The 14,332-nt window shown below is 43.9% G+C and overlaps 1 protein-coding gene across 1 annotated transcript in view; it reads left to right on the plus strand.

Annotated features, from left to right (window-relative positions):
- Positions 1 to 1,006: 1,006 nt before the first annotated feature.
- Positions 1,007 to 14,332, plus strand: part of adgra2 (adhesion G protein-coupled receptor A2) — a 58,997-nt gene continuing 45,671 nt past the window's right edge. The window contains exon 1 of the mRNA XM_080739654.1: positions 1,007 to 2,080. Within this exon, the coding sequence (XP_080595780.1) occupies positions 1,800 to 2,080 (281 nt within the window). The 5' untranslated portion in view covers positions 1,007 to 1,799. The remainder of the gene's footprint in view (positions 2,081 to 14,332) is intronic.

Genomic DNA, 14,332 nt, shown 5'->3' on the forward strand with positions numbered 1-14,332 from the left:
GAATATATATATTTTAAAGCAAACATTTTCAACTAAAATCTTGTTTTGAGATGGGGGTGTCTGGGGCCATATCATTTTGGAGGACCTTGACATGAAAAGGTTTTGAGCACCACTGATATAGCAAGATATATATATTTTTTGAAAACTTTAGAATTTTTTTTTAGAAGACATTTATAGAATGGGCCTCAGGTCTTAATGGGTCAGTTCTTACCTCTCTATAGCTGTTCCAGCTGTTCCTCTGTGTTTCACGCTCACTGCTGCTGCTATTGCCACGTCGCCTGAATGTCCCCAAAGGGATCAATAAAGGTTTATTATCTTATCTTATGGACTTATCCTATTAGCTATGTGGGCCCCCATCCCACTACCACCATCTCTCCCATGCAGCATCATCGTTATCATCAGCATCATGAGGATTTTATTTGTGCAGGTGTGAGGTGCAGGTACGCTACTACTAATACTATCACATCACATGTGAAACTAATTTCTCAACTGGGTTCTATAGGCCAGTGGTTCTCAAAGTGGGGTCCGGGAGGGAGTTTCAGGGGGTCCCCAGCTAAATGATAGTTAGGAACCAAATGGATCCTTGCCTTATGGTTATGGTTATGTATTTGTGTACTATGCATACTCAGACTTAAATTGACATTGACTTTAAAATATAAAACGGAGATTGAAATGCCATTAAATGGGGGTCCGTTGCCTAATGCATGTCAAACTGGGGGTCCTTGAAATTAAAATGGTTGAAAATCACTGCTAGAGCCGCAAATATCTTCTCTTTAATGTGGTTCCCTGGCATATCTTTTCAAAAGGTGGTCCGCGGGCTAATAAGTGTCAATTTTGGGGGTCCTTGTCTCTTTCTTGACATGAAAAAGTTTGAGAACCACAACCACTGCCATGTAGGCATGGAACATGTCAGCACTAGGACCCGGCGGATTGGAGCGCAGACGGCGACGGAATGCGCGCACTTGGGCCAGTATGTGAATGTGAGTGTGACAGAGTGGCAGGCAGCCGCAAAACCGCTAGATTTAGGGAATAAACACAGGAGTCGATCAAGACCATCTCAATTCGCCTGGAAGTCGGTCGATTTTTCATTCGGATCCGATCTTGTGTTTTTTCTCAGTAACTTTTACTGCAAATCCACGGAGAACTGCGGGATACGAAACAACACATTTTCTTGAACACCCATGATGATGAGCATCGAAACAAATGACAAAGTTTCAGTTTGTGAATAACACGTTGCCTTTTTTTGCGTTGGATGACAGTTTCGTCTGATGATGACTGCTGGACCCAGAGCACTGGAATAACTGTTGTATAACTTTTGTGGAGATAATAGCCATTGGTTTTCAGTATCTGCGTCTGTCTGAGACACTCCCAAGCGCTTCTCATATCATTCCTATAAGGTAATTCTGCTATCAGCAGATTTTTTTTAACCCCCAAAAATCTGAAGCAATTCGTATACGACGAATAGGCTGGAGTTATAGGTCTACATTGCCTATAATCGGAATTTATGGCGCTCAACAGGGAGTTGAACGGACAAGCTGCCACGACATAACGGGACAGTAGAGTAAAATTTGATCATTTGGGAATGGCTTCGAAGAGATGATGTCCGCTGGTTGTTGAGTGGAGTTGCAGCAGATCTTTTACAGTTTGATATTATTATTTTTTTAGACCTGAAGTTCTGTTTTTGTTTATTTGTTTGTTTTGCCCTTGCCCTTGAATTAAACCCCCGGCCGCTTCTTCACCGTGGAGCGATGGGATGACGGGGTAGGCAGGTGAGGTGCAGAGTGAGATCTGAGTGGACAATGTTCGTGATGCCCGGCGTTGGCATCATCATCCCGCTGCTGGGACGGGGTCGTCTGCTGCTGCTGATGATGCTGCTCTTACTGCAGCCTGATGCCTCCGAGTCCAGACTGTCCCAGCAACAAGGCTGTCCGGGGCTCATCAGCAGCAGCTGCAGCTGCACGGATGAGCACAGGTCAAAGCCACACAGCACCTCTGTCGTCGGGAAGCGCGTCAGCTGCAGCAAAGAGGACCTGTCGGAGACCCCAGATGCCAGCCTGCTCCCTAACAGGACCGTCACTCTGTGAGTGTTTCTCAGACGTTCACATTTCAAGGTCTCCCCTTAACTCTGACAGTGTATAAATGGAACCAAATGGACCCGTCAGTACGCTGTCAGAGTTATAGACTCATATGGTTCAATTTAGAACCCCCCTAAAGTAACCCACAGAGTCCCTGGAATCCACTTTGAGAACCACTGGTATAACTGGTATTCTGACACTTTTATGACTGGTCATTAGGCCTATGCTGCTGTTTCTGCACCTCCAGGCCAGTCCTTCTCAAACTTTTTTCACGTCAAGGACCCCCCAAATTGACACTTATAGACTATTAGCCTGCGGACCTCCATTTGAAAACATATGCCAGGGACCCCCATTAGAGAAGATTTTTTTACAGCCCTAGCAGTGATTCTCAGCCATTTTAATTTCAAGTACCCCCAGTTTGACATGCATTAGGCTACAGACCCCCATTTAATGGCATTTCTATCTGTGGGCCCCCAATTTATATTATATAAAATCAATGTTAATTTAACTCTGAGAGTTAGAAGTAAACTCTGAGTTACAGACCTATAAGGGTCCATTTTGGTTTCTAACTGTCATTTAGTTGGGGACCCCCTGGAACTCCCTCAAGAACCCCTGGGGGTCCGCAGACCCCACTTTGAGAACCACCAGTCCAGGGAATCTTTAAACATGACCACAGTAGTCCAGTCCTGTTTGTATTTTTAGGGAGAGCAATGGTGGAAACAGTTTGGAACGATTATAGGAAGAAGTGCAGTGGGTCTATAATTTACCTTACTTTTACCATTTTGGGCCTTGTCAATATACAGTAGACTATATAGGCCAAACTGAGAAAGAAAATAGTATACAAGCTCACACCAGCTATTTTAGCAATTTTTGAAAATTGTGGAACGTATGTGTTGCTTAATAAGAGGTTATTATGCCTACTGCTGTGAGCGGTTGACATATCGTCGTTGTCGGGTGGAAACCTTGTATGTCCAAAACCGTTTGTTTTGTATTTATCATTTAAACATTTTTTTTGTGCAATAGTTTTGTGTGATGAACCAGTGCTTTACTTTACGGAAAAACATACAAATTTGAAACTTGGAGATACGAGGTTTCTTCCAGAAAGTGGCGATATATTGCTCAAGAACAATTTGAATGTGTCCCAACTAAATGGCTTCATATGGACAGCCTGGTTGTGCCTACTGTTCTTGCCCACACACCCACGGCTGTGACCTCGTGGCCTCGGATCCAACTGTACTGAAGACTTGCTGAGGTAATGAGCCTTGTTAGGTCAGCAGTTTACATCTTGATCCAGTTTAACTCTGTAGTGGAACGCCGAACTTAGCTTCTCTCTGTAAAGCATTAAGAAGATCGGTTAGGGGGCTTGGCTGAGCACAGCCGTCATCCAGCCCTGCCTCTTTGTCACAGCTCTGACACTTTTTAAAACTGACTTTGACCCAGGCAAACGCTCTGGGTTTGCCCCCACTCCTCCCAGTCACCCTCTTTACACGTGGTGCAGCTGACTTGAACTTGCAAAACTAGAATAAACAGAAACACATTTGTACTATTTTTTTCCCCTTCTTCTTTCTATCCTCCACTGTGTGCCGTAATGGTGGGTTGGCTCCTTCCTTTAATGCCATAACATCCCTTCAATCTCAGCCCCGCCGCCTCACAATCGCCTTCTGTTCAGGAAGGAAGAGTGTCCCGCTCTGCAAGCCCTATGGTGAGAATATAGCCTAACACTGGATGGCTCTTAAATCAAACCTGGGTCATTTTACTATGATAAACGGCTCTCGTGAAACAGCTTACATAAGTTGTTATTGTACATTTCTGCGAGGAGAGCCATCAAAAAGGTCCAAATTAAGGACAAAAGCCTGTCCTTTTTAGGACATACAGTATGGTTACCATACCATTCCATACCGTTCCCTCAATGACCAATGCTCCTTGAGATTTTGGAAATATGTTTCCAAGAATCTCTATTCTTACACAGAACTTTTTTCTGGGTTGCTCAGAGGCAACTGTTCCTATGATGACTGATTGAACCAAGTCTTCAAAGACGTTGCTCCTCCACGTTCCCACAGAGCCTCGCTGTCTTTCTGCCCGACCTAGTGGGAGCAGCCACACATGGGCACAGTAAAAAAAAGTCTAAAAAGCCCCATTGGAGCAGGCATAGGAGGCACAGGGAAAGGGGTTTATACCCGCCAGAGCTGAAGGCAGCCAGCGGGCCATTTATAGGCCCTTATGTTTCTTGGTTAATAAAGGCAGGATACACATCTGGGGAACACATTGCTGCAAACCAGAGGAAAAAACAAAAAATAGCATGGGTGGCAGCGGTGGAGGTGATTTAAGATAATCTCCCTTCCCCACACCTACTAATTTCACTTTATTTGTTTTCCTACATATGTTTAGCATTCTGTGACACTTTTACGAGTCTGTGTACAAGGAGCCAACAATTCCACCCTTAATCCCTGTGAAAATCTCCCATTTTCTCGAACTTTTCTCTGACAAAGTCGGTTCAATTCTGCTGAAGATTCAGCAACCTTCTCCCGAGCGCTTCATACTCTCATCCTTGCTCCTGATATTAGCTCCAGATGTGGAATGTGAGAAGTTGTGTTGATATTCCTGTTATTCCTGACATTCCTCAGTCTGTCCAGAGACTGCAGACAGTATTCCAGGTGCGGTAGGGGAGCTGCAGTGCGTGCCGTACGCTGGGCTCGATCCCTCCCCGGGCCCGACGCCCCGATGCGCCGCGATGCAGCCCCGCTCGCCTCTCTCTCTCCTGGGGCAGCTTAGCTCGTTAAGACCGGGTACGCATTATTACTTTAACCATTATTTTATGCCTTAACTATTGAAAAATAGCAGATCTACAAGCTCGCTTGTAGCTTGTAGATCTGCTATTTTTGAAAAATCATGAAAATTCGTGCAAGTCTTTGAATATATTGACCCGATTATATAAATATCTTCTAAAAACACTCATGTTTCTATCATCAATGGTTCTCAACTTTGTCAAGGACCCTCAAAATTATAGGTATTTGTCCGCGGACCCCCATGTCAAAATATGATGTTCCAGAACGGCACCCCCAGTAGCAAAGATTTGAGTTACAGAGGTTTGCTTTGAGGTTTGCACCCGCGCTATGAGCTTGTAGATCTGCTATTTTTCAATAGCTAAAAGTATAAAATAATTCTCGATCTAAACGGGTTAGAGGAATGTTCTCCATGCCGAGCAGTGTAGCAGGGGCAAGGGCTGTAGGGACACCAGTCCCAGTCCCAGGGCTTCCGGGGCTGGCCAGGGCTACATGTAATGCACAACAGCTGGCCCCTGTGAACATTCCAGCTGAGGCCCCTCAGCCTCATGGGAAATCCCAACGGGGATTTGTTTATTAAAACTATTAGTTGGCTGTTTGTTGTTCCTGCCAGCTGTAAAGGAGCAACCGGTGACCCCCGGTATTGTCACCTCCTCCTCCGACTCGCCACCACTACACCGTATCGCCTTTTGAGATCACCGGAGAGTAACTGTGCCAATGCCGATGACTTTGATTACAGTACTGTATATCTGATGTCGGCTAATGGCCTCAATATTGACGCAAGAGATGTTTAAACTGCTGCATCACTTCCTTTTCCATTGAAATGAACTCACATGTTATCACTGGTTTATAACGTTGCATAATTCTATTTCTATCAGCCTTTTACGCCGTGATTTACAGTTGCAGTCTAGCTCTCTCCCTATTTTTCTTTATCTCTACACACACTCTTGCTCCCCATTTCTCTCCCCCCTTCCCCACCCCTCTATCATGAGTTCATCCACACGCAGTAACTCTCAACCTAAATATTTAGTCGTCTTGGTAGGAAACTGCCATGTCTAAACTCCTTCCAGATGTGTGCCTGCGCAGGCCTGTGTTTAGGCCTAATTATGCACGGCTGCGTGAGGGGAGCTGGATCACTGGGAGAGGAAGAGGGGAAGGGGTAGAGAGAGAGAGGAGAAGAGGGAGAAGGAGAAGACGGCGATGACGACGACGATAAGCACGGAAAAGAGAAAGTAGGTGAAACGGTTATGCCGCTGTGGAGGAGAAGAATAGGAGAGATGGGGTGTACAAACGAGTGGAGGAGTAGCAGCGAAGGAGAACGACTAAGTGGGAACTGGGAAAAGAGAGTTGAAACAAAGGATGGGAGCAGAGGGAGAAAGAGCGAGAGAGGGAGGATGGATTGGAGGAGGGAGAGGAGAGGCTTGGCAGGCTGCTCAGAGGGATGTGTCTCGGGAGACTACAAACTCCCCAGACCCTGACTAACAGACCTTAAGACACCGGGGTTAGAGAGAGGAGTCTGTGATTCTCAGCTAGGGATGGGACGATATGAACATTTCATATCACGATTTTTGTGACCAAAGAAATCGCGATTTACAATAGTATCGCGATCATCAAAATATCCCCAACATCCATTATCCTGGGGCGGAACATTTGCCCAAAAATAGCAGATCCACAAGCTCACAACGCGCCGCGTTGCGGCGCGTTATGAGCTTGTAGATCGGCTATTTTTTGGCTAAGAGGTTTGGTAGAGAGTGAAAAAAAGACTATCAAGTACGTATATTATAAGTACGTTTTACCAATAGAGGGTTTAAGTGGTACCGGATATGCAGCTCGGCAAATAAAAGGTGAATTGATCCCAGTGCATGACAGGACGGTTTCACGATAAATTAAATCTCCATGATACGATTATCGTGAGTGTTTTTTATCACGATAAATGATAATATCGCTTATCGTCCCATCCCTATTCTCAGCACAGTAATATAGCATCACATACTGTACATAGCATTGGTTCCAGTCCAGTTCAAGAGAGAGTACTGTACTTTGGTGATTTTGGTAACGCCATCTGTATGGTATGGGGATGTGGTGTTTGGACTTCAGCAGACAGAGTATAGGAGAGCCCTGCAGTATAGGAGGCAGAGCGTAGTCCTTGCATTATGAAACCACACTCCTCACTTTGCCATTTGTTTTCACCCTCGTCTGTGACTTATGACTCTGGCTCAGTGAGTGCCAGCCTAAATGAGTGGGCACAGATGGTCGGGGAGGGGTCAGTAGTGCCCGTAGTGCCTTGGCAGTCAGGAGCTGGCGCTGTGAGGAATGCAGTGCCGCCGCCCCCTGCGCACACACACACACACACAGACACACTTGCAAGACAGCTGCAATAGAGCTGCACCCAGCATGGTTGCTCCTGGACCCTGAACTTTCCATGCAGCTCCATGGCAGTCAGGTGTCGGATGTAAAAATACACCAAACAGTGCTGAAATCCATGTTGTTGACAGACACTATAAATGTTTTCTAACAGTTGCTGGATGCCTACTTCATCCAAGCCAAGGGAGGATTTGCTGAGCATGTGTGTGCTCTCTTTCAGCAACGCCCTGCTACATTCACATGCTCATTCCCACCTGAGTGCTCAGTACAACTCAGAGAAGGTGGAGATTGAATGCCTTGATTAAAGGCGTCCTGACAATTGTTATTGAGAGAGAGGAGGATTCATTAAAGAGGTGGTGCCATAGTTTTGTACTTTTTCTGTTTTTCATGTGTCTAGGAGGTTGAAAGTACATCATTGGACCCCCTGGTGTGGTTTTTATGAGCAATTATTTATTCTCTTGGTATTTGTTTGTTTTCTCTTGGAGGCTGCCACCTTGTGGTCAAAAGTGTCAGTTAAAAAACAGATAATTTTACATCACAGAATCAACTCCTCCCCTAATTGCCATTCACCCAACACTGTGGGGTGTGGCTAACTTCAGCTGGGTCACCACCCACCATGACATCCATGCATACTTAATGAACTGGGGGTGTGGCCACATAAAAACCCAATTTGAACTCTTTCTGTATACTTTTTTGGAAAAAATCTTCCTCCTAGTATAATCATAATACCTGATAATCATGTTTTAGAGGGGGGAAAAATCATGGCACCACCTCTTTAACTGTCCTCACCTGAGCTTTCCCAGCAGGTTCAGGGACCTGAACTCCACTGAGCTTCCAGTCAGACCGACTCTCCCTGTAGGCTGCGTGCAATCCATGACAGGCCTGCATCACGTCCGGAGAATTTATCAGTAAAAGAGTAAACTAGTTCCTGGCAGACAATCCACCTTTTATCTTTTCATTGGCTACGGGGTTAATGAGCATGTCTCTTATCAACCATTTTGTCCTCTGAGTCACATTGTGCGTTTCTTTACTCGTGCGCCATGTGTGGATACCAAAGGAGTAGCAGATGTGTGAGCGGTTTATGCCGGGGTCTGTGAGTCAGTATGTGTTGAGCCGGGAGTATGCCCATGAAACGTCCCAACAGCCCATCTTATCAGCGGGGTGAATTCCAGTCGCCGGGAGAACACTGGAACCCCTGGCGTTCCTGCAGGGAGATGGTTTATTCATGTGGGGTAAGGTGTTGAGTGGGGGCTGGGGGGGTCGCTCTCCTACGCATGTGTTTCTTGGGGCATTGGTCAGCAATAAATCAAAAAAGCAAACAAAGGCCCTGACACTGGATACTTAACGGCACTTTAAGCTAACAGCGACCGCACCTGTCGGTGCCACACAGGCCTCCAACCTCCCGCCTACACAGGTCAAGGTAGTGGACACAGCTTGAGACTGAGACATCTTGCAGCACCTACCATATTATTTACTATTTTCACCCCATTTTCTTTCCTTCCCTCTCTCTCTCTCTCTCTCTCTCTCTCTCTCTCTCTCTCTCTCTCTCTCCCCCCTCTCTCTGATTAATACATACAGTATTTCCCTTTTCACCTTATGGTGTTTGTTGATCAAAATGCTGCAACCATCGGACCGTAAAAACAGAGAGTTGTGTTGTCATAAGAACCTCATACCCCCAAGCGACGTTTTGTTATTTTAGTTTTTCCTTTCGCATAGCTCTTCTTATCTTCCTCCAAAAACGCCTGACTGCAGCTTTTCCTGGCCAGCTCTAAACTCTCTTCCCTATCCTCCCCATGTCTGACCACAATGGGACTGCAGCACATGGATACACATGGAGGTAATGGGCGTCTATAGTGGGAATGCCTGTGGGTTATACACTGTGTGTGTGTGTGTGTGTGTGTGTGTGTGTGTGTGTGCGTGTGTGCGTGCGTGCGTGCGTGCGTGCGTGCGTGCGTGCGTGCGTGCGTGCGTGCGTGCGCGCGCATGTGTGTAATGTGTGTGGACATTAGTGTGGGCGTGTGCATGTCACTGTCTGTATGTGTGTGTGTGTGTCTGTGTGTTTGTTTGTTTGCTCCTAGAAACTCCAGCTGCTTGAAGGACTATAGCCTTATTTATCACGATTTTACGCCGTGATCCACTGGGGCACCCTGATCCTCCCTCATTTTATTTTGTCTAATAATAACATCAAAACATTTTTGCAAAACACATTTTTGGACACTGCTCCTACAGATTTTGCCCTAAAATCACATAAAGCGGTACACAGTATGTCTAGAGTCATGTCATCAACATTGTCAAGGTTCCCATTTAGCGCCACCATCAGGCCGACTTTTTCAAACACATTTTTGGACACTGCTCCTACAGATTTTGGCCTAAAATCACGCACAGTGGTACACAGTATCTCTAAAGTCATGTCATCAACGTGGATCTGTCCCAGTTCCCATATTCCCTCCTGAATGGCTATAACTGCCTTCTAAAGTTTGTGCATGCGACATGGCGGTCGCTTATCTCCCGATTAGGGAGTCTTACTGGTAATAACATCAAAACATTTAAAATCTATAACTGCAATCGTTCTATCCTCTGTTCGTGCTGTAAATCTAAATGTGGTTGTGCTCCCCAATAAAATTGTCATCAGGGCCAGTTGTGAAATTAAGCATTAAGCTTTATTAGACTGGGAGATTTATATTGATTGGGTAAATTGTTGTTTGCATTGTAGTGAATAATGAATTATATGTATCAAAAGACATGTTATTTGTTTTAATCATTCTGACTGTGGCTATCACATAAAGAGATGCCATTTTGATCATTTTGGTTTTACTAAAATGGTAGATTCTTTCCAGATTGAGTTAGATGAAGTTAAGTGATGTTTATGTGGACACTGGACAGTGCATTTATATTCGCTGGTAGACACAAACTCAGCCACTTTTCTTTAAATAAATGAGTTAATTTTCAAAATGACTGCAATCAAACAGAAATGCAAACTTGTATTATAATATACAAGGCATTAGCACTCTATAAAAGCATTGATTGGGTATTTGGGGTTACAACGATTTTATCTCATCCTTTGTAAAAGTAGACAATTTTCCCAGCAGTCCTTGGAGTGGAATACAGAGCCTGGTTATGAGATAGAACAATGAGACAATGTTATTGAGGCATAGGCCACATTCCTCCTGTCTCAAAAGCCTACATTCACTAAATTGCCTCATTAAAAGTGTAATAACACTTTAGACAGTGATTAAGCTGGTTATTATATTACTGTTTCGCAATCATAAACTTTCTAATTTGGTAGTCCTTTAGGGCGGGGACTAAGAATATTGGAAATAACGTTGCTTACTATATTTTGGCTTTTAATGTCTGACCATTAATTATACAGGGTAGCTACTTTTTAATTTTGTGTCAGTGAGTGTCCATCTTTAATACATTGTTTTGTGCATTTGCAGTCCAAAGATAGATAAAAGATAAAGAAAGATAAAACCCAAGGGGAGGCAGGCGCCTGTTGTACTCTGCACAGTGTTCATTTAAGTCTTGAGAATGTACAAATGCATAATTGTATTACAAGTCCATTTGGTTAAATTTGTACATTCTCTGTGTTACAAATGGATAAATTAAAACAGGTTTTTATTGTTGCTAAAAATGTGTTTACTAAAATGGTAGCAAAATGGTAGCTGTTGGGTCATAATAACTGTGTGGGGTAATCGGATTACTTATTAATCAGTTACCTTTGGAATACTTTTCTATATTTACATAACCGTACGACAGAGTTCAGTTGTGCAAAAACAGGTGATCTGCAAGCTCACAGTGCAGCGTGATGCATTGTGAGTTTGTAGAATCTGCTATTTTTGCATTTGAATAATATTTGAATGTTTTTGAGAATTTTCGCCTATAATGACATGTCCAAAATAGGAATGCCAGGTTGAAACAGTAAGTGGTTAAAAGTATTTAATCTGATTTACAGGCTTGACTGTGTGCCTGTGTGTCTGTGTGCACACATATGGGAAGGGCGTGCATGCAGGCCACAGGTCTCAAAATAGGCTTCAGTCCTCCTCTCTCTAATTAGAGAGGTTTAGAAAACCCGGATTTTAATTTTAGACCCAAGAGTAGCTTTTGGACCACTTATGCGCACACACACTCACTTACTCAGATATATGCACTTTGCATACAAATAAATCTTATAAGTCACTCACAAATGTATGCAACCAAACAACCAAACACACATACATAGACACACACGCATGCACGCATGCACACACACACGTGCATGCAAACACTCATGTAAACACAAACACAAACACACACACACACACACACACACACACACACACACACACACACACACACACACACACACACACACACACACACACACACACACACACACACACACACACACACGTACACACACACACGTACACACACGCACACACAAAACCACAAACCACAAAGCCTTACTCCCTTGCCCAGCCTGGTTACCCATGCACAATGCAGTACACTCTATAATAAGCAGTTCCACGTATCAAATACAGGAGCTCACCCTCCTATCAAGCCACCGGGGCCAGAAAGTATGGAAATAGAGCTAAGTTTAGCTAGATAAACTACATACTATAAATGACTCATATATTTTGCCTTTTAGCATGGTAAGAATGCATTGCGCCACTTTTCTTTCCTCCTCTCTCTTCTCCTTTTTGCATTGTTGAATTACTCATTTGGCGTTCGGAAAATAATTTCAGAAAAGAAATATTTTGCACACGATTATACACGGATGCCTGTTCCCATGACATTTAATAAATGGGGACTTGTAGCTTGGCTGCGTTCCCCGTTCCCTGCCACTACGAGCCCTCCGGCGAGTCGGGGACAATGGCCACATTCACATGTTGACATGCATTTACTGCCAAAGTGCCCGTTTTGCTCAAGGGCCTCTAGTGTCTTCATTACATTGAGCACTGTGACCCTCTGAGGACAGGCGCGGGGTCCAAGGGCACTCTCAGGACCGCTGGATGAGGTGGCTCTGCCTCTCTCCGCAAAGGAAGGGTTAAGCTATTTGGATGGACCCACTGTAGATTGGCCAGTGCATTCTGGAGGCCGCTGATAAAGTGCTTAAAGGGCCTGTTCACCTCTGGGACAACCAGATCTTATTTTATTGTTGTTTGGTACATGATCAACACAATCCTGAGTTATTTGTTGTGCTCAATCTGTGTTTTGAGATATTTTAGTATTTCAGAATGAATGATTGAACACAAAAAATAACTCAGGATTGTGTTGATCTTGTCCCAAACAACAATAAAATAAGATCTGGTTGTCCCAGAGGTGAACTGGACCTTTAAGCCCCATTTTATATATGCCTATAATGACATTCCAAAAATACGGATGCAAGGTTGAAAGTGGTTAATGCAACAAAGATGACACAGCTATATGTCTGTCTGTCTCTCTGTCTGTCTGTCTGTCTGTCTGTCTGTCTGTCTGTCTGTCTGTCTGTCTGTCTGTCTGTCTGTCTGTCTGTGTGTGCGTGTGCGTGTGCGGCTGCGTGTGTGGGCTCTGCTGTGCTTGCGTGTGTGTTTGGGTGTGTGTGCAGTTGGGTATACATACAAGGAGTCGGTGCCATAGTTTTGTACTTTTTCTGGTTTTCATGTGTCTATGAGGTTGACAGTTCTTCATTAGACCCCCTGGTGTTGTTGTTTTGAGCAATTATGTTTTCCCTTTGTATTTGGGGTTTCTTCCTGTAGGCTGACACCTTGTGGGTCAAAAGTGCCAATCCAAAAACAGTGATTTAATGACATCATATAATCATCCCCTTCCCCTTTACCATTCAGCCTACACTGTGGGTGTGGCTAACTTCAGCTGGGTCACCACCCACCTGACAACCAGCCATACTTAATTAACTGGTGGGTGTGGCCACCTAAAAAGCAAATTTTAACTCTTTCTGTACACTTTTTGGGAAAAGAATCTTCCTCCTAGTATAATCATAATACCTTATAATCAAGTTTTTTTTTTTTGGGGGGGGGGGGGGGGAGACAAATCATGGCACTGCATCTTTAATAAAGTGAGCAGTATGTGCATTGTGCATTTACATGCATGTTAAACGTATCCATACAATATGTCTCTCATGCATGCTTAGCCTTTATCCAGCTACCATTTTCTGTCTGTGATTTTATCTATGAAAAGGGTGCCACAAAGTGACAAAAAGCACGCGCATCCTGTCTTGTTGGGCTCTGTGCCGGATCAAAAATATAACATGAAAACAACAGTAAAATCCACCAGAATGATATCTATACCTACAATATTCCCAAATCCTAAAAGCTCTCTTTTCTGTTTCACGTCAATGTCCTACATCATATTGTACAATGATTTCCTCCTCTCAAACACTACACACCAATGTTTGTTTTGTCAAGTCATACCATGTTTAGACATGGGTTATAAATGTTAATTATTCCTTGTGTTATCAGATGGATTTGCCACTTAGTACAATGCAGAAAGTTTGTCAGAAACAGCACCGGAAGCTTTCAGACAATCACAGGAAAAGTATTTTTAAGTCAATCTTGTATGTTTTTTTTCTTTCTTTCTTTCTTTCTTTTGTACAAGATTGATAATATACCTGGCACAGAAGTGAAATGTCCTTATTTGCATGCACCACGCGATGCAGGTTAAAACAATATTTATTATGTTCAGTTATTTGGCACAGGACAGGGCATATTACACCCTCTTATAGGGTAAAGTTGGGCGGCTCTCAGCTCACTGACTAATCCAACTTTTTACTGAGACACCAGCTTCCCCCAGCTCATTGTCTACTAGGTGAGAGTGTGGTACTATAGTCTCACAGAGGCTTTTTCAATTTTAACATGGCAATTAGCCTGGGAAACACAGGTAACAGCCAAGTTAAGTAATGGAACTCTGGGTTGTGATTCACCAGGTCTGACAGTGCGCGCATCACTCAGAGAGCCATGTGTGTGATGTCAAGTTATATTTAGAGAAATCTTGCCATGTCTACTTAGTTCTCCCGTGTGAACTGCCAATAGTATTGAAACAGAATTCCAGAACTGTAAGCAAAAATTACTAAAACCTTAGAGGGAAGGAAAATGCAGCACAAACAAAGGCATGGTCTGTGTAAAATGCTCTCTG

This window comes from Nannobrachium achirus (genome assembly GCF_963921795.1).
Source record: "Nannobrachium achirus genome assembly, chromosome: 12".
Classification (NCBI taxonomy): Eukaryota; Metazoa; Chordata; class Actinopteri; order Myctophiformes; family Myctophidae; genus Nannobrachium; species Nannobrachium achirus.